At 54.0% G+C, this 19309-nt stretch overlaps 1 protein-coding gene across 4 annotated transcripts in view; it reads left to right on the plus strand.

Moving 5' to 3' along the window:
- The window catches only part of CTDSPL2 (CTD small phosphatase like 2), a 42351-nt gene that overhangs the window by 19175 nt on the left and 3867 nt on the right, over positions 1-19309 (plus strand). For all 4 annotated transcript variants that reach the window (XM_038750294.1, XM_038750293.1, XM_038750292.1 and 1 more), the window contains exons 8-11: positions 1039-1125; positions 11556-11618; positions 11716-11795; positions 17389-17515. In XM_038750294.1, the coding sequence (XP_038606222.1) occupies positions 1039-1125; positions 11556-11618; positions 11716-11795; positions 17389-17515 (357 nt within the window). The remainder of the gene's footprint in view (positions 1-1038; positions 1126-11555; positions 11619-11715; positions 11796-17388; positions 17516-19309) is intronic.

Below are 19309 nucleotides of genomic sequence, written 5' to 3' on the forward strand. Positions count from 1 at the left end.
ACAGTCTAAAAGAAGTTAGGTGACTTGCCCAAAGTCGCACAGCTGACAAGTGGCGAAGCCGGGATAATAATAATAATAATAATAATAATGATAATAGCATCTATTAAGCGCTTACTATGTGCAAAGCATTGTTCTAAGCGCTGGGGAGGTTACAAGGTGATGAGGTTGTCCCACGGGGGGCTCACCGTCTTAATCCCCATTTTACAGATGAGGTAACTGAGGCCAGAGAAGTGAAGTGACTTGCCCAAAGTCACACAGCTGACAACTGCCAGAGCTGGGATTTGAACCCATGACCTCTGACTCCAAAGCCCGGGCTCTTTCCACTGAGCCACGCTGCTTCTCGTGGCTCGTGGCTTCTCGTGAGAAGCACCGTGGCGTACCGGAAAGAGGATGGGCTTGGGGTCAAGAGGACGTGGGTTCTAATCCCGGCTCCACCGCTCGTCTGCTGTGTGACCTTGGGCAAGGCACTCAACTCCTCTGTGCCTCAGTCACCTCATCTGTAAAATGGGGATCGAGACTGTGAGCCCCACGTGGGCCAACCTGATTATCTTGTGTCTACCCCAGAGCGTAGAACAGTGCTTGGCACGTAGTAAGCGCTTAACAAATACCGTCATTATTATTATTATTTCCCTGGTTGCCTTTGAGGTGACAATCTGCCTCTCTCCGGATCCTCCGGAAAGGCGAAGCCCCGTCCTTTTGCGCAAGACGCTTCGGGATGAAAGCCTGGAATCTTTTGAGGAGAGCAGTCCCCAAATGTTCCACTTCTCTAGCTTCAGAAGTGTCCTTTTTGAAGCAACAGCTCCTGCCTTCTTCTCCAGACTTACTGGGACAGGGATCCCCCCCGGGCGCGGCTCGGCCCCGAGTACGCCGATCGTCCCCCGGCTGAGGCGCACCCCCTCAGAGAGGGTTCCAGGTTCGGATCCCGCAGCCCATTTGTTTGACTGATGATGGGGACGAAGGAGCAGACAGGAAGAACTCGGTGTCCGTCCACTCCTGACCCCCTCCTGGCAATTTTCCTTTTGTTTCTGTCCCCTCCAGGATGAGACACTAGTGCACTGTAGCCTAAACGAGCTCGAAGATGCTGCCCTCACCTTCCCGGTCCTCTTCCAAGATGTCATTTACCAGGTAATTAGTCACCGCTTCCGAAATACGTGCCCCGGCCGGTGTGGCCGGATCCTCCCGGTGTGCGACCTGTGGTTTCCGTCTCCGCCTCGACAAGAGGCGGACCCGGTGGGCCGCCGAGCGGCTGTTGGGATCCGGTAACGCTTCTGCCGCTACGCAGTCGCCGTGCGAAGTAGCAGCGGGAGCCCGCGTATCGATTTGCCGAGGGGAAAAAACCAATGCAAACGTTCTTCCTGACCGCTGTTCGATGCTTAGTTTGATTGTTTTTCTTTGCCAGCAAGCAGGTGGAGGCAGGAGCACTGAAATTGTAGCATCCCCAAATTGTAGCGTTCCCCGTCCCCTCCCTACCCAATTAGGAGTCCGCCAGTTAGTTACAGCCGGTGATTTCGGCAGCCCCGAGTGAAGGAAGAGGAGGAATTGTTGGTCCGTTGTTTTCCAGCCGAAACGTGTCGTCTGTCTGACCCGGGGTGGGTCGTGAGCTCGGTTGGTCTGCAGAGCTAGGTCCCCGGAGTCCGGCTGACCTGCCGGACCGGGTGGTCTTTTCCTTGGGAAGGAAGCGGACCCCGTCGTCCGCTCGCAGAGCTGCCACGGCCCTCTCCCAGGCCGCAGAGAGAGCCAGAGGCCGGAGAATCAGCTGGGGCACAGCTCGCCCGGCTGCCGGAACCCGTTCTGGGGTCTCGGGAGGGCAACGGCTTGGGCCCCCAGCTCCCCCTCACCGGGCGCTGTCTGGCTGGGCGTTGTGGTTTTCCCGGGCGGGTAGGGGTGGGGCCCTCCGTAGGAAGATGGTCGGTCTTCCAAGGAATGTTTCAGGGCGCCTTAGGGAGTTGGGATTGGCCGGCGACCATCAGCCGAAAGCACCGTGTGCATTTGTGGCCTCCCAGCATAGGGCTCTCCACCGTGTGCCCCGGGCTAGCGAGGGCAGGCCTGACATTTTCCGGGGGTGCCCCTTGGGCCCGTTTTCGGTCCGTTGCAGCGGGCTGGCGTTCTGCGTCCCGCGGGGCTCGCGGTTGTGCGTCCGTTAGCGTCGGCTCACGATGTCTGCCGCCGGAGAAGGGAGGCAGCGGAGGAGGGTCGGAGATTCGCCCGGCGTCCAGCGCTGCGGGTCGCCTCCTGAATCGCGCCGGGAGAGCAGCCGAAGGGCAGTGGTTTGGAGATCCGGTTGAGAGCCGGCGGATCCCACGTCACGGGGATATTTTGGTTTCCGTTGGAGGGGCCCGGGGGTCTGCGTGCGCGTACCTCGGCCGAGACCCCGGGGGCCGACGGGTGGACGAGTTTGCGGTGCAGCTGCTCTTTCATTTTGGACTTATTTAGGACAGAAACGAGGTGACTTGAATAGCTCCCCGGCCTCTCCGATAGGTTCGCTTTGTAGGCCTCGGGAGTCGCTTTGTTGTGCTCTGGTGGTCTTGGAAGTGAGGGAGGGAGACAGCGAGAGAGAATGGGGAGGGAGGAAGGAAGGGAGGTAGGTGGGGGACGTCTCTGCGAGCGATGTCGGCGTAGGAACCCCGAGGACTCTTGTCCTCGTGCGGGGATTTCTGAGGTGGAAACCAAACAGGGCCTCGTGGCGGGCGAGTGAGCCTGAAGGGAAAGGGAGCCTCCATTCTCCCAGAGCTAGTTTTGATGCCGTAGGACGGGACGGCAGGCGCCAGCTCCGCGCCCGCCTCTCCCCTCAGAAACGTCTCAGGCCGATCCACGCGCACGTTGTCTTTCCCTCCCTGGGCTTCCCAGGCGAGAGCTAGCCCTGCCGCCTGCCGTCGGACGTGTATTTTTTGGAGTTGGCGTGGCCAACTCCCTGGGCGAGGTTCCCCTGAGGTTCAGACCAGCAAGCTCCCTTTAAACAGGGAATGATGTCTTTTAAACTTTCAGTGGTGTTGTCTCCATCTGCTGGCAAAGAAGAAGTGTTCACAAGGGTCTGAGATGAACTAGGAGAATTTGGAGAAACCACACTAGTAGGTAAGACACAACTTCTGTACTTCCTAAACTGCAAAAAAAAAATAAAAAATAAATAAGCGGTCCACTCGCAGCAGAACGCCTTATTGAAGTGCTGTATGTACTCTCATATTCTGTCAGAAGCCGGCTTGATCTTGGCCGTTGAAATGAAGCGGTCGAATCCCGATGCGCAGCCCTAAATTCTCCCCACTCCCCCCCGCCCCAAATCCGAGCCGGGAATTTGCGTAGGCCCCTACCTTGTGGTCTCCGTGCCTCCGATCTCGAGCGTCTGGTGACGGGTGAATTATAGCAGGCCCAGTCGACTGGCCTCGAATACCTTTACTTCTCCTCTCTGGACCTCTCCCTTTCTCTCCAGGAGGAATCCCGCTTAAAACCATAACATAGCGAAATAAGACAATGAAGGCTTTTTTTTTTCCTGTGCGCTATGAGAGTATAAACAGTCCTACGCATTTTCCCTGCAAGTGCGTCGTCGGCGAAGCCCAGTGCTCATCCAGTCTTAGTGAGAGAAACTTAGTTTGACTTACTCTCTGGCCGTGGGGATTTCTCGATTTCGATCCCCGAATTTCACCCTCTCCTGGCCTGGCGAGAGGTTCGGGGGGCTCTCACCGCGCTGTCAAAGTCGCCGGGCTCGGCCAGCGGCCCCAGAGGGTGTCCCCCTCCCCTCTAACCTTCCCCTCTCCCATCCTGCAGATCAGTAGGGGTCTGCTTCACTGAGCATCTTGGTTTTGGCTAATGTTGACGTGGTTCTCCAGCCGACTGGCAGGCTAACAGATCGCCGTTACTCTCTAAAACCGAAGCCGAACCCGTGCAGCGTGGAACTGGGCTGCGGACGGCCTAGAGAGCGAGAGGCCTCCGGGACCCCTCTCAGCTCCAGGTCTGCTGCGGGCGTTCGCCGTTGCCGGCTCGGGCCTTGGGGGCATCTCCAAGGGAAGGAAACACCGGGGCTGAGAGTCAGCGGACCTGGGTCTCAGGCCCAGTTCTGCCACCAGCCTCCTGAGTGACCTTGGGGATGCCACTTTGCCTCCCCGGGCCTCAGTTTCCCTGTCTGTCAAATGGAGATGACACCTGCCCTCTCCCTACCTCACAGGGATGTTGTGGGGCAAAAATGAAATCAGCAATGTGCAAGCGCTTTGAAAGATCAATCAATCAATCAATCAATCGTATTTATTGAGCGCTTACTGTGTGCAGAGCACTGTACTAAGCGCTTGGGAAGTACAAGTTGGTAACATATAGAGACAGTCCTTACCCAGCAGTGGGCTCACAGTCTAAAAGACTGTGAAAGAAGATGAAAGCGTTCGACAAATTCAAGGTAGTAATGGAATTAGGTAAACGCTTGCTGTGTGCAGAGCACTGCACTGAGTGCTGGGAAAGGATACGCGGGAGGGAATTAGACGAGGTCCCTGTCCCTCGAGGGGCTCACAATCTTAAAGGGATTATTATTAGTAATATTATTTCTGCCAGTAGTCTCCCTGAGTGACATTTAGAGTGAAAGAAAGGCATTCCAAATAGGAGCTGCAGAAGTTGTGGGGTGGTAGGAGGGGGGTGTACCAAAATCCCAAGAAGATTTCGTTGAGGTGGGTCTTTTTTATGTTTTTTCTTTTGGGGGAAAAAAAAAATACGAGTGTTTCTTTCTTCTTGCAATGCTATAGTACTGGAGCGATTGGGGTCCGGAGAAAAGAAGTCTAAGCTTCGTCCCAGAGCTCGCATTGAGTTCTTTATACTGATGTATTTTGGCACACGTTGTCAGGAAATCCATCCCGTGCTGTTACTCAGTTAAGAGGTGTCCACTGTATTTAGTTTCTGTTCCTGCAGATCCACCAATTCAAGACACTAGGGTCATCTCCTTCCCTCCTCCATCCAGAAGATGACTTCTATCCACAAGCAGGACTGCTTGACTCAAAAGACAGATTTTTCGCTCGGCCCCCGAGCCGAACAGCCTCGTCTCTGACCTTCCTCTGTCTCCCTCAAGATCCAGAGCTCTCTGTATTTTGAAGATGTGCTAGCCACCCAGCCCGGCCCTGTGGCCAAGTTGAACGAAGACCGACAGAAGACGGGCCGCCCAGCCTAAGAGTGGTGGCCGGCTCAGTCTCTAAAGTGCGGCAGGGGCATCAGGGATTTGGGCTCTTTGCTCCGCTAAGGCTTTAGCCAGTGGCTTCCTGAACAGCAGGAAAAGCAGCTTGCTCTGGGCCCAGCGGCTGGCTGTCCAGATATCCAGTTGTGGTAAGCACCCTCCAGGAGAGCCAGGATCCATTAGGGGAGTGCTAAAGGAGTCTTGGCAACTTGACCGTCTAGTTCTCTTAGAGCAGGTCGTTGGTTTCCGGGGTGGCCGAGCCATAGCAGGGGCCCAGGCGGCAGCCCCGCGGCCTTCGTCCTGCGGCACGTTGGCTCCCTGGGCCCCTGACGGCAACTCGGACTCCTCACGGCCTCACGTCCGCCTGCCATGGTAGAAGGCCTTTGGTCCTCATCTCCTCTTATAGCCCTGCCCAGAAGAGAGTCCTTATTTGTCTCAAAGAAGAGCGATCACTTCCCCACAGCTACTACAGAAACGGAGTGGTGGCCGATGATAGCACCCCAGGTGCAAATTGTACGTATAGATAGGTTAGTTGAGATGGGAGGGGTAGAGAGAGAAAGAGAGAGCTGGGTTATTGCCTTGAGAAGTTTTTTATCCACTAATACTCGAGGACCAAACTGGCATTTTCTCACCGGAACGCGCAGTGCAGAAGGACTGAGTTGTGATTCAGGAGCTGGGCAGGGAAGTTTTGTAGCTAATTCTGAGGTCCGGCCAAGGGATCGGGTGGTGTCGCTCTGGGTGTTTTCCGTAGTGATTGGAAGGTGCATCTGAAGTCTTGTTTCATCCCTTAATACTTCTTTTCTTCCTAAAGTGAGTGTGTGGATTAGCTCTTGCGGGTTTGACCCCGGGGTCCCATTCCTAGTGTGAGTTATTCTCTGCCAGGTCCCTTTTGTTTTGAATTTTGGACAAGAGGGAGGTAGACCCCTAGTTGTCCCCATCAGAGGTGAGAGTCCAAACACTCCGCCCCCTCAACAGAAAGTCTTTTGAAGCATATTTCCTGCTTCAATCCTGGGGTCACATATTCTCTTCTGACCCAGAAGTCATCGCCATAGTGCCCGGACCCGTATTTGGGGATCTCAGGAGTTGTCTGCCTCGTGTGTAAGGGGAGATTCGGTATTTCTCTTGGACGTTTTCTCACTTAGTGCTGCCTTTTAAAGGTTTTCGGGAAATGAGCCTTTCCTGTCCCATTTTCCAAATGGCCGTGCGCCCCAATAGTAATAGTGTGCTGTTTAGGGTAACGTTCTCAGCTTCAGAGCAACCGTTTCAACCACCTCTTCAAGGCCCAGTTGGTAAAACGTGGTTTTCTTGGTCTTAGAAATGGTTTCTGAACGCCCCCCCCCCCCCCCACCGACGCACGTCTCAAAAGTCTCCCTCTTCTAGGCGAAGCTCCCGCAGCCCCGGCTGCTGCAGGAATTAGGGAGAGGGGGCCGTGAGAGTTTAGACCTTCCGGGGGCTGAGATTTGGGCCGACACGAGAGCGGAGGCCTTGCCCAGCTGCTTTCCCTGCACTCCCCCCTCCCTGTTTGGCTGTCCAGCAGATTCCTCCTGGGCCCCACGGCGGGGAGCGGTCTCCCGAGACTATCTTAAGTGCCCCTGAGACGGAAGATTAAGTGGGAAGTGCCGAGACTGTGGAAGCCACCGTGCTGATGATGGTTGGGAGTTTCTGCCCAGTTTGTGCCAAACAGCGTCTCTGTGTCCCATGAGCCGAACCCGCTCAGTCAGCTTCTCTTACGACCACTGGAACAACAAGGGAGACTATCTTTTTGCTCCCTTTCTTTTCAGTCCAGGGCGGGCCAATGGCCCACCACTCTCATCCGTCTCTCCCAGCTCCCTCTTCCTTTCATCCAGGAAAAAGCGCTGAGCCTGAACTCGCTCGCGCAAGAACAGCTCTGCATTTTTCTTTTAGGACCGACGAAACAGCCGGAAAGGATAGAAAGGCCTTATCAGGAATTCCCTGCCGCCAGAGCATTTGCTTTAGAAGTTTCTCGGTCCTTGGTCTGTGACTGGTCCCTAGTCAGATCACTCGGGATATAGACGCTGTGTCCAGCGCAGCAACTCTCTTCCCAAATAGATGACCGTGGGATTCGGTCACATCCTGCGAATGGCCCGGAGAACGTCCCAGTGTGTGGGACGGAGCCACTCTCCTCACTCGCGTTTTCCAGAGAGCCCGGCGAGAGAGCTTTGGGCTTGAGAGGCCCAGGGATGTGGAAGCAGTTGGATTCGGCTAATTAGGGAAGTCCCCTAAAGCAGCCTCCGCCGTAGGGGCAAAGTTTTTGGAGAGAGACCTGTGCCTGCTGGCAGAGAACACCTGTAGTGCTGGAGGAATCCAATGCCAGAACCAGGGGAGCCCGGCTGCCATTTTGTTGCCAACTTGTACTTCCCAAGTGCTTAGTACAGCGCTCTGCACACAGTAAGCGCTCAATAAATACGATTGAGTGAATGAATGAATTTTAATCATCGTTCTTCTCTGGCTCCAGCTCACCGCTGCGCCTTAACAACGCAATCCTCTTCCCCGACTTAATACCCGACTGACCTTTGGCATCCGTCAGAGGATGGGCATTTCATTCCTTCAGGGGTGCACAAAGCACTGTCCACACGACTTGGGAAAGGACAGCCAGGAAGAGGACTGACCAGGTCCCCGCCCCACCCGGAGTTCGCAGGCTAGTCAGGGAGCTTTTTGTCCTTGGAGGCCTGATTTCCTCAAAATTCAAAAATGGGCATTAGCCCCCCCCACCCCCCAGTTCTAGGTTTGATGCTGCTGGCGGACATTTCTCGATCTCCGGCAACTCAGTGAGTCAGTCATTCAAAGGAGCGTGTACCTAAGCATTTCCAAAGTGGACAAATTGAGAGTGCAGGTTGCCCCTCTTCCGTTTTACCGGCCTCTGACCTAGGTTCCGTGGCCAGCTTCCAGGCACCTGACCTAAATGTAGTTTTGGGGTCTCCCTGAAGCCGTCTCCTGCCACCTACCAAGTTATTGGCTGTCAGGATCACCCCACAGGCAGCTCAGGGGCAAGGGAAGGACAGAGGTAGGAATGAGGCTGCCCTTGTGTCCGCGGAGTTCCCATTTAGGACCTGGGGAGATGGGAAAAGCGTTCAGCCCGAGGCAGAAGTGAAGCCACTCTCCGTCAGCTGTTAACCCCCCATTTTGGCCCCCGTTAGGGTGATGGTATTTCTTCAGCACCTGCTATGTGCCGGGCTAACCTCTGGGATGGATAGAAGGTAGTCAAATCAGTCAGTCAGTGCTATCAACTGAGCGCCTACTGCGGGCAGAGCACTGTACTAAGCACTTGGGAGAGTACAGTACAACAGAGCCGGCAGACACTTTCCCCGCCCACAGCGAGCTCACAGTCTAGTGGGGGAGATAGACATTAATATAAATAATTATATATAATGTAAAGATATGTACGGAAGTGCCGTGGGGGTGAGGATGGGGCGGATATCAATTGCCTGAGGTCACAGATGCAAGTAGGGAGAGAGAGCCAGGGACGTTCCAGAGGGCTTAATCGGGGAAGGCCTCTTGGAGGAGGTGTGACCTTAATGAGGCTATGAAGGTGGGGGTGTGGAGAAGGAGGGAGTTCAGGCTAGGGTGAGGATGTGGGGAGGTAGATGAGATTGCTCTGCACACAATAAGCGCTCAATAAATGCGATTGATGATGATGATTGGGGCACAGAGAGCGAGCTGGTGCCAGAGGAGTGGAATGTGCGGGTTGGGCTGTCGTAGGAGATCAGCGAGGTTAGGTGGGAGGGGGCGAGCTGATTAAGTGCTTTAAATTCGATGGTAAGGGTGCAGATGTGGATGGGCACCCGTTGGAGGCTCTTTGAGTCGTGGGGAGTTGTGGACTGAATGTTATTCGAGGAGAATGATCCATGTAGGAGAATGAAATATGGACTGGAGTCGGGAGAGAGAGCAAGCCAGACAAGACAGCAAGACAGCAGGAGGTCAGCAAGGAAGGAGGATGATACATTAATCAAGGCGGGATGGGATAAGTGCTTGGATTCATGTGGTAGCAGTTTGGACGGAGAGGAAAGGGTGGATTTTAGCGATGTTCTTGCGGTAGAACCGACAGCATTTGGTGACAGATTGAGTATGTGGGTGGAATGAGAGATGAGTCGAGGACAATGCCAAGGTTACAGGCTTCTGAGATAGGATAGTGGTATTGTCTACAGGGATGGGAAAGACAAGGGGATGGCAGCGTTTTGGTGGAAGACTAGGAGTTCAATTTTGGACACGTTAAAGTCTGAGGTGTCCGCGGGGCTTCCAGGTAGAGATGTCCTGAAGGCAGGAGGAAATGGGAGATTGCAGAAAAGGGGAGAGGCTAGGGCTGGAGATGTAGATTTGGGAATCATCTGCGTGGAGCTGGGATCGAATGAGTTGTCCAAGGGAGTGAGTGTAGATGGAAAAGAGAAGGGGCCCTTGAAGTGAGTCCTGAGGGACCCCCGCTGTCAGAGGGTGGGAGGCAGAGGAGGGACTTGCCAAAGAGACTGAGACGGAACAGTCAGAGAGGCAGGAGGAGAATCAAGAGAGGAAGGTGTCAGTGAAGCCAAGTTTGGATGAGGTTTCGCGGAGAAGGGGGTGGTGTACAGTGTCGAAGATTCGGTTAGGGTAGAGGCGGTCAGATTTGGCAAGATGGTTATTGAAGACTGGATACGGTCCTTTGCTTTCAGCCCAAGGAAGGAGGAGAACTGGTATTTTTATCCTCATTGTACAGATGAGGAGGTGGAGGCTCAGAGACGTTCAGCGGTTAGCTGTGATTTTTCAAAGGGATTTTTTCAATTCCAAGACAGAGCACCAAACACAGTCTAACCGAAGAGAAGTAGCAAGAGATGAAATCCCAAACTGGGAGCAAGGAGAGAGAGAGAGAGAGAGAGAGAAATGCAATCGCCAAATGGGAAGATTAATGCCGGAGCAAACCTCCCCATTCCCGGTGGGCTCTTGGCCGAAGGCGGTATCACCCCTAAACCCAAAGCATTCTTCGTTCCCGATGGAAGGGACCCGAGCGATTCCCCGTTTCGAAATGGCAGTTTACGCCCGAGAGATTTTGTGAGGTGCTAGAAAGACACTTTGGGATCTTCCTCAGAAAGGTTCTGTGCAGGTTCTGCGTTTTCAGGAAAAGCCTCCGCCCAGCCAGTAAGGCCTCAGGTGATGCTGAGGAGGCTCCTACCCCGACCACTGGCACCGTTATTCCTCCGAGCATGTGGGGGGACTCCTTTGTTCCTTCGACGGTAGCGTACTCTGGGGTTGAGGAGGACCACCTTCACAAGCTGGCTGGTTCCCTCCCCATCTGTCTCTCAGAGCAGGGGTTCTGGATTGGAGCTGAACAGATTCACCAGCTGCGTGAGTGCGTACCAGGGCGGGAAGAGCTCACGGCCGTGGTGGTTCTCTCTCAGCCATACAGGGTGTGAGCCATGTGTTTGGCAGGGCCAAATGAAGCGGGGCACAGAAGTGTTTTCTCTGGGCTTCTCAGGGAGACGTGGGTTCTCCCTCCCTCCCTCTATCTGGTGGTGTAAGGGGAAGGGACAGGAGAACACCTTGTCCAGGGCCCCAGAACCCGACGGGAGCATAGGACGCATCTTTCCGGCCCGTTTTCCCTAAAAATCCCCTCCGCCTCTGGGCCCCGGCAGCCTCAGCGTCTTGGGACGGGGAGACCAGTGGGAAGGAAGTTCGTAAGGGCCACTGCCAGGAGACCTGTCCTTTCTCACCTCTCCCCTTGGGGATTTATTAAGAACTTGACGAGAGAACGACTCTTATTTGTGGCTTTTCCTCAACCTGGAGTGGTGAAGTCGTGTTCGGGTGGAGAGCACCTCCAAATTGAGAAGTTTAGGAAGGCCCAACTTAGTTTATGACCAGCCTGGCCAATGGTAGACCTTCCCGGGCCCCGCAGCCGTAGCCGTCTGACCGACGTGGGCTGGCGGGCGACCGCCGAGAAATCCCGAGTCGTTGAGGAAGGTCACTGAGGCGGGTCAGGTCAGCTAAAGGTGGTGAACATACAGAGACAGCCTGTGAATTGGATGGACCCGACGGGTGGTGGATCCAAAGCCAGGGCAGGGAGGGGACGGGGCTGGTGGGGGGCGGTTTTCCGGGAGGGAGTCCCAGTTTGGGCTCTGGTGATCCTGGCATTCCGTGCCAGATGAAGTCGGATTCCGTGACGTGCGGCTCGTTTAACTGCTGGCAGAAGGACCGTCGCAGATGGGACTCTTGAGTCACCCCTCCACGAAAGATGCTAATTTAACCTCGTACCACGTACGACCGTCTAGTACCGTGTTTCATTATGCTTAACCGCGAGCTCCTCTAAGTACTCAGCGCAGGTTAACCCGAGCTAGAGCTCAGTGTTTCTCCAACGAAGCGGTGCTGATTCTCTGTTCCCTGTGCCTGTTGTGTATGTTTGTTTTGTTTAAACCTATCTCGTGTCATTTAGGTTTATGTGCGATTACGGCCGTTCTTCCGAGAATTCCTGGAACGCATGTCTCAGATTTATGAGGTAAAGATTCCTAAGAAAATGACACCCACCTGTATTTTATGTAATTCAGCATATTAGACCATGTATAATGATTACTTCTTTTCCCCTGAATTTGTAGATCATTCTTTTTACTGCTTCTAAGAAGGTGTATGCAGACAAGTTACTGAACATACTAGACCCTAAAAAGCAGCTGGTCAGGTAAATTCCATTAAAAAAATTAGTGGATATGTCTGTCACACTTATCTATGGAATTACTTTGAAAAAGTCGGTGATCCTGTCTCCTCTTTGAATGGCACGTGAGGCGGGCACCGGAGAGGGATTTGGTGCGCGTGTGGAGCAGATGGGAAAAGCGGAACAGGAAGGCCCCCCTCCCCCCCCCATCCCTCTTCTGGGAATCGTGGCCAGTTTTCCGCCAGAGCACACGGATTCCTCCGTTGATCTCTGTGGGGGCAGGGAAGGGGGCGGTGGGGGAGGAAGGGAGGGCTCTCCCTTTACGGGGCCCGTTGTGATGCCAGCAGCCCTCTGTGCCCGAGGGATCAGTGCAGGGCGTTCCCAGTTCAGCCTACGTCGGTCGATCAAGAGTGTGTTTTGAGTGTGTAGAGCGCTGCTCCAGGTGCTCAGGAGCGTTTGGTGAGAGTTTGTAGCCAAGGTACCTGCCCTCAAGGTGCTGGGGAGACTTACACTAAACTTACATTTACAGAGAGGAGGAAGAAGGAGAACAAGATAGATCTGTAGGTGAGTGAGTGCTTAAGAAGTGGGCTGCACTTGTAAGACAATAGGTAGCTCCAGGGGGGCTGTAGGTGGTGGTGAGTCCCCGAGTGATAAGCTGGTGCGGACCTGCTGAGGTGTCAGGGAGGATATGATCCCTCCGGGGAGGAGAGAAAGGTCTCCTGGAGGACGTGTAATTTCCGAAGGGCTTGGCGGAAGGGGAGAGATGGGGTTGTTTTGAGTTTGAAGGGTGGGGAGGGGTCCCGGCAGCGACAGGAGTGAGCACGGAGGTGGGAGAGAGGAGAACGAGGCACAGCGAGTAGGGGGGCTTGTGAGGACCAAGCTGGGGTGTGAGTGGGACAGGAGAGTGGTGAAGTTAGGAGGGAGAGAGTGGGCGGAGCACCTTGGCACCAGTGGGTAGGGGTTTTGGACGGTTTGGAGGAGAGGAAAAGCTGTGAGCAGAAGGAAGAACATCACTTGGGGCGAAGCTTTATTCCTTGGTGTCAGATGGTGCCGGACGTGGGGCTTAGGTGGGGCCACCGCCTTGCCCCGAGTCGGCAGGCGCGGGCACTCCGAGTTAGCCAAGGGGCCGGGCGGGGCCTTGGCCTCAGCTCTGAGAACTTAATGTCCTGGGAGGCCGATGTCTGAGGCGCCGCAGTTTGGGTCCCGGCCCCCAGACCCATCTGATGGGAGTCCTGCCTAGGTGGCCAGTCTCTAGGGAATGGAGGTTTCGGGTTTGAAAACCAAGTATGATTCAGGAGCTAAATCATCAAGTGGGAAATTTCTTTATTTTTGTTTTTGCAATTTGGGGAAAAAATGACCCCGTTTAAATTTCCAGAATTTGGGATTCTATTTTGGCCTTATTTTTGTCACCTTTTGGACACCGATATCCGAATGTGATAAGGGTGTGTTTAGTTAGGGTGACTCTTTCCTGACCTTGGCCAGAGACGGGGGCAAAGGGAAATCCCCTGGGAAAATCCCCTCCCTTCCCCGGGTAGTGTTTTCCCAAAGATGGGCCGAGCCCCAGCCGAGGATGGGGAGCATACGAGCGGTTCGTGTTGGTAGGGAAAGAAGGGCTGAGAAAAATAGAGCCGGGATCTTAAAAATTAAATTTGCTTCAAGTGTTGCCCCTTGGGACAGGAAAGTGAGGTTGGGGGAGAGATTGGGTGGCACCCTATCAACCCGTACCGTGTTTGCCTACGTGCCTACCACCGATTCTTCTGGTTCAGGAGTTCTCAGAGGGAGCCCCCGTGAACGGGAAGGGAGCTCGTCATTCCCTCATCAGATTTGGGCGGCATGAATGAACGAACCTTTAGCCTCGTTTCCCGTTTTTCTTAGAATGGCTTGGTGGCAGTGGTGCCAAGCAGCCAACCGTCCACATTCTTGGCAGGTGGAAGGAGGGGAGGAGGGGACAGGTCCCTCCTTCAGGAATGGGGTGTTGACCCAGCTCGGTTGGCGTGCCCAGCCGTCGCCTTCGCCTATTTGGGAGCCACCCAGCTCTGTAAACGACGCTGGATCCCGGGCCCGGGCCTCCTGCCCATTCCCCCCAAGTAGCGCATCCTTCGGCTCTGGCGGCGGCACTTGTTGCCGCCGCTACCCAGGATCCCGGGCCACGTCAAAGAGGTGTGGAAGCACCTGCTCTCTTTTTGCCCCTCCTCCCTACTGGGCCAAACTCTGCCCCACCAGCAGAGCTGAACTGGAGCCATATATGTTTGTACATATTCATTATTCTATTTATTTATTTATTTATTTTACTTGTACATATCTATTCTATTTATTTTATTTTGTTAGTATGTTTGGTTCTGTTCTCTGTCTTCCCCTTTTAGACTGTGAGCCCACTGTTGGGTAGGGACTGTCTCTAGATGTTGCCAATTTGGACTTCCCAAGCGCTTAGTACAGTGCTCTGCACATAGTAAGTACTCAATAAATACGATTGATGATGATGATGATGACTGTCTCTATATGTTGCCAATTTGTACTTCCCAAGCGCTTAGTACAGTGCTCTGCACACAGTAAGCGCTCAATAAATACGATTGACGACGACGATTGACGACGCGCCCAGTCTGGCTCGGGGGTTGGCAGCGGAGCCGCCTCAGGGGATGGAGCGTAAGAAGAGCCTCCCGCTCCCAAGGACAGTTTGGCTCAGTTCCCCACCCCAATCAATCAAGCAGTTGTATTTATTGATCACTTACTGTGTGCAGAGCACTGTACTAAGCGCTTGGGAAGTACAAGTTGGCAACATATAGAGACGGTCCCTACCCAACAGTGGGCTCACGGAGCTTCTCCCGCTCCAGATTAGCGCTCACCGCCACGGATGGGGCGGACATACGGGTCCAGGCTCCTCGTGGCTAGTGCTTAGGAGGAAGCCACACAGCTTTTCCTCTTAAATCTTTCCCAGCCACGGTGGACAGAACATCATGAAACCGCCCCTCTCCTAAGCACGAACCCCCTCTTAGCCGTCCCCAGCTGCCGCAACGGGCGTCTTCCGTTGTCTCACGCCGGAAAACCTGACCCATCGGACTTTCACAGCCGGTTGGAGGCCTCTTGTTCCGAATCCGAAAAGCTGCTCGCTTCTTTTGTGAAGCGGCGTGGCTCAGTGGAAAGAGCCCGGGCTTTGGAGCCAGAGGTCATGGGTTCAAGTCCCGGCTCTGCCAATTGCCGGCTGTGCGACTTTGGGCAAGTCAGTCAATCAATCAGTCATATTTATTGAGCGCTTACTGTGTGCAGAGCACTGTACTAAGCGCTTGGGAAGTCCAAGTTGGCAACATCTAGAGACGGTCCCTACCCAACAGTGGGCTCACGGTCTAGAAGGGGGAGACACAGAACAAAACCAAACATATTAACAAAATAAAATAAATAGAATAGATATGCACAAGCAAAATAAATAAATAAATGAGTAATAAATATGTACACTCAACTTCTCTGGGCCTCAGTTACCTCATCTGTAAAATGGGGATTAAGATTGTGAGCCCCCCGTGGGACAACCTGATCACCTTGTAGCCTCCCCAGCGCTTAGAACAGTGCTTTGCACATAGTAAGCGCTTAACAAATGCTATCATCATTATTATTATTATTTTGACCTGGGATAGTTATCGGACTGTGTCCAACCTGATCGGCTCGGATCCACCTCAGCGCTTAGTACAGTGCCGGGCACATAGTAAGCACTTAAGAAATCCCATAATAATAATAATAATAATTATTATTATTAATAATATTATTTCCAGAGTTCTTGCTTAGAGTGGTGGGGAAGACAACAACAATCGTATTTATTGAGCATTTACTGTGTGCAGAGCACTGTACTAAGCGCTTGGGAAGTCCAAGTTGGCAACATCTAGAGACAGTCCCTACCCAACAGTGGGCTCACAGTCTAAAAGGGGGAGACAGAGAACAAAACCAAACATACTAACAAAATAAAATAAATAGAATAGATATGTACAAGTAAAATAAATAAATGGAGTAACAAATATGTACAAAGATATATACATATATACAGGTGCTGTGGGGAAGGGAAGGAGGTAAGATGGAAGAGTGGAGGAGGGCCTCTCGGGGAGGCGGGGGATCTGGGCTTCAGCTGCTGGCTGGCCCAGAAAAGTCTGGGTTGGTGAGCAAGGCTGAAATCAATCAATCGTATTTATTGAGCGCTTACTGTGTGCAGAGCACTGGACTAAGCGCTTAGAGGGTTTCCACCTTGCAGCAGCTGGCTGGTCGCAGCAGGAGTGAGGCCTCTGGAACGTCAATTTTGTGTGGGGTGAGGGGTTTCTGGGCGGGGGAGATCGGGCCCCCAGTAGTGCACCATCCCTCCTCGCTGGTGGGGATGGTCTGACTCCATGGATATCACGAATTAGGGTTAAGGACAAAGTTGAGTGGCCCCCTGCTCCTTTAAATGAGCCCACCAGTGTCTCACGGGTCCACGCCAGCCTCCACGGCGGCCGCAGCCCAAGGGAGGTGGTGAACGCCCAGTGTGACTGCTCCCCTACTCATTCAGCCCCCTCCGGCAAATCATCATCATCATCGATCGTATTTATTGAGCGCTTACTATGTGCAGAGCACTGTACTAAGCGCTTGGGAAGTCCAAATTGGCAACATATAGAGACAGTCCCTACCCAACAGTGGGCTCACAGTCTAAAAGGGGGAGACGGAAATCGCCGCGACTTCGGTCTGAACTTGAAAAGATCTGAGGCTCAGTTCCCTGGCGCTACCCCGTTTTCCAGTCATCGTACAGACGAAGCCAGATATGAAAGAGGCAGGGGAATTGAGGGAGAGTTGGATCTGGGGGGAGTGTTTTGGCATCGGGCTTTACCTCGCAGAATTTTAAAACGCTTTTCTTTCAGTACCAACCCAAAAAATGTTCTCTGCCGGTTCCTCATTCCGGTGGGGCGCAGGGCCGGGCCCGCCAGGGCCGTCGGGTCTGCTGGTTGGAGCGAGCCTGGGGGCCAGCAGGAGGCCCGGTCCCAGGGCCGGGCGAGTCAATCGATCAGTCGTATTGATCGAGCGCTTACTGTGTGCTGAGCATTGTACTAAGCGCTTGGGAGAGGGCAATGTAACGGAATTGTAACGGAACAGGCTTTTAGACTGTGAGCCCACTGTTGGGTAGGGACTGTCTCTATGTGTTGCCAATTTGTACTTCCCAAGCGCTTAGTACAGTGCTCTGCACATAGTAAGCGCTCAATAAATACGATTGATTGATTGATTGATTGGTAGACACATTCCCCGCCCACAACTTGGCCCACTGTGAGGCTGGGGCAAGGCCCTCGCCCTCTTGGAGCCCATCGGTCCAGTGGGAAGATTGGCCAGAAAGCCGGGCCCAGCCGGCGGCCGCCCGCTACTCCAATTTGGGCCTTCTGGGGTAAAGAAGTGAAAAGCGGCATTTGTGGAGCCCTCGTAAGGGACCGGGACTCTTTCCGATGCCCCAGGACAAGCTAACAGAAGATGGGGGAAGGCAGGGCCCGTCTGGCTCGGAGCCCCGGGTCTTTACACGACAAGGCAGAGTTGGACTCTTCAGGGGGCGCGGATGGGGGGTGGTCTCGATGTTCGGAGTCTTTCCCTAAGGTTTCTGATGCGTTTGTTTATCGTTCCCGTCCAGGCACCGACTTTTCCGGGAGCACTGCGTCTGCGTACAAGGAAACTACATAAAAGATTTAAATATCCTCGGAAGAGATCTTTCAAAAACGATCATAATCGACAATTCACCACAAGCCTTCGCGTATCAGGTGGGTGGAGAATCCGCGCCCTCAAACCGGGGGGCAGGGGACTGGCATCGCAAGGATCGGGATGGCCTGGATGGGGCCTCCCGCCCCACGGGCCGCTGCTGCGGACAGGACGGCTAGACCCAGACGGTTCCCGGGGACCTGACTCAACTCAGACCGGGCGGAGAGAGAGAGAGAGAGTCCTAGAAAGTGGAAGTGAGAGGAGAGGAAATGAGGACCGCCTCGTTCACTGACTTCAGGTTGACGTTTCTTATGCTTGAGGCTACACTACGAGGGTTTAGTTCCTCACTGTGAATGGCTGTTGGGGGCCCGGAGGCGGCTGCCTCCCCTTACCAACCCTCATGGGGGATTCTGGTTGCCCCCAAACCACTTTGTAGAGCCAGTGGTACGTCCTCCCTCTGAATTACTGTCCCGTTTACAAGGTGTGGGTACGTCCTCCATCTGAATTACTGGCCCCCCAAATCCTCCTAAACCTGAGGCCGAGGCCTCATTTGCCGCCCGGGTTGCCGTGGCGTTGGCTTTTCCTTGGCCGGGTGATCCTCTCTTTCATTCATTCAGTCAGTCATTCAGTCATATTTATTGAGCGCCTACTGTGTGCAGAGCACGGGACTAAGCGCTCGGGAAGTCCAAGTTGGCAACATAGACGGTCCCTACCTAACAGCGGGCTCACAGTCTAGTAGGGGGAGACAGACAACAGAACAAGACGTATTAACAAAATAAAATAAATAGAATAAATATGTACAAGTAAAATAAATAGAGTAATAAATATGTACAAACATATATACATATATACAGGTGCTGTGGGGAGGGGAAGGAGGTAAGGTGAGGGGGAGGAGGGGGCTCAGTGTGGGAAGGCCTCCTGGAGGAGGTGAGCTCTCAGTAGGGCTTTGAAGGGAGGAAGAGAGCTCGCTTGGCGGATGTGCGGAGGGAGGGCATTCCAGACCAGGGGGAGGACGTGGTCCGGGGGTCGACGGCGGGATGGGCGAGACCGAGGCCCAGTGAGGAGATTAGCGGCAGAGGAGCGGAGGGTGCGGGCTGGGCTGGAGAAGGAGAGAAAGGAGGTGATGTAGGAGGGGGCGAGGTGATGGACAGCCTGTCTTCAATTCCCTTCTCCCAAGCGGTTCAGAGGAATGGGGCTTTGACCCCGATGTTGTCTGGATGTTGTCTTCCCCTGCGTCTGTCTCTGTCCTTTCCCCACACACCCCGTCTCCCCCCCGGCATCTCCAGGGTTAGGACTAGGGTCCTGCCAGGCCTGGCACACTCTGGGGATCTGGAAGAGTCGGGGTTGCCCGTTCACCCCACGTGCCTCCCCTTCCCAAGCTGGCTACTTTCACCTTGGGAGCAGAATTTCCAGGTGGCGAGGGATTTCTCGTCCCCACCGTGCCCCTGTCCCTCAGCCCCCTGGTACAAATCCAGTTAGCGAGAAAGAGCTATATTCCTTTGGCGGTCCATGGGTGTGTAGGGGGCTGGAAGGGAGATCACCTCCTCTCACTCTCTCCCTCCCAATGTAAATGTGAGGAGCAGCGGGGCCCCCGAGGCAGCCTGCTTTTGGACACGTTTGGCGGATTTCAATGGCCCCCAACCTTTGTTTGTCAGTCTTGTCTTCTGTCAAGAGGGAAGGTGCTTTCCACTTGGCTCAGGTGAAAATGAGTCCTTGGTTTTACCTGTTTTGAGCGGCCTTTCTGGAAACCCGTGCAGTGTTTGGTCTAGCCAAGGTCTAATTCTGAACCGATTGATTGTGCCACAAACCAGAGAAGCAGTGTGGCCTAGTGGATAGAGAGCACAGGCCTGGGACTC

Source organism: Tachyglossus aculeatus, chromosome 8, assembly GCF_015852505.1.
Source record: "Tachyglossus aculeatus isolate mTacAcu1 chromosome 8, mTacAcu1.pri, whole genome shotgun sequence".
NCBI lineage: Eukaryota > Metazoa > Chordata > Mammalia > Monotremata > Tachyglossidae > Tachyglossus > Tachyglossus aculeatus.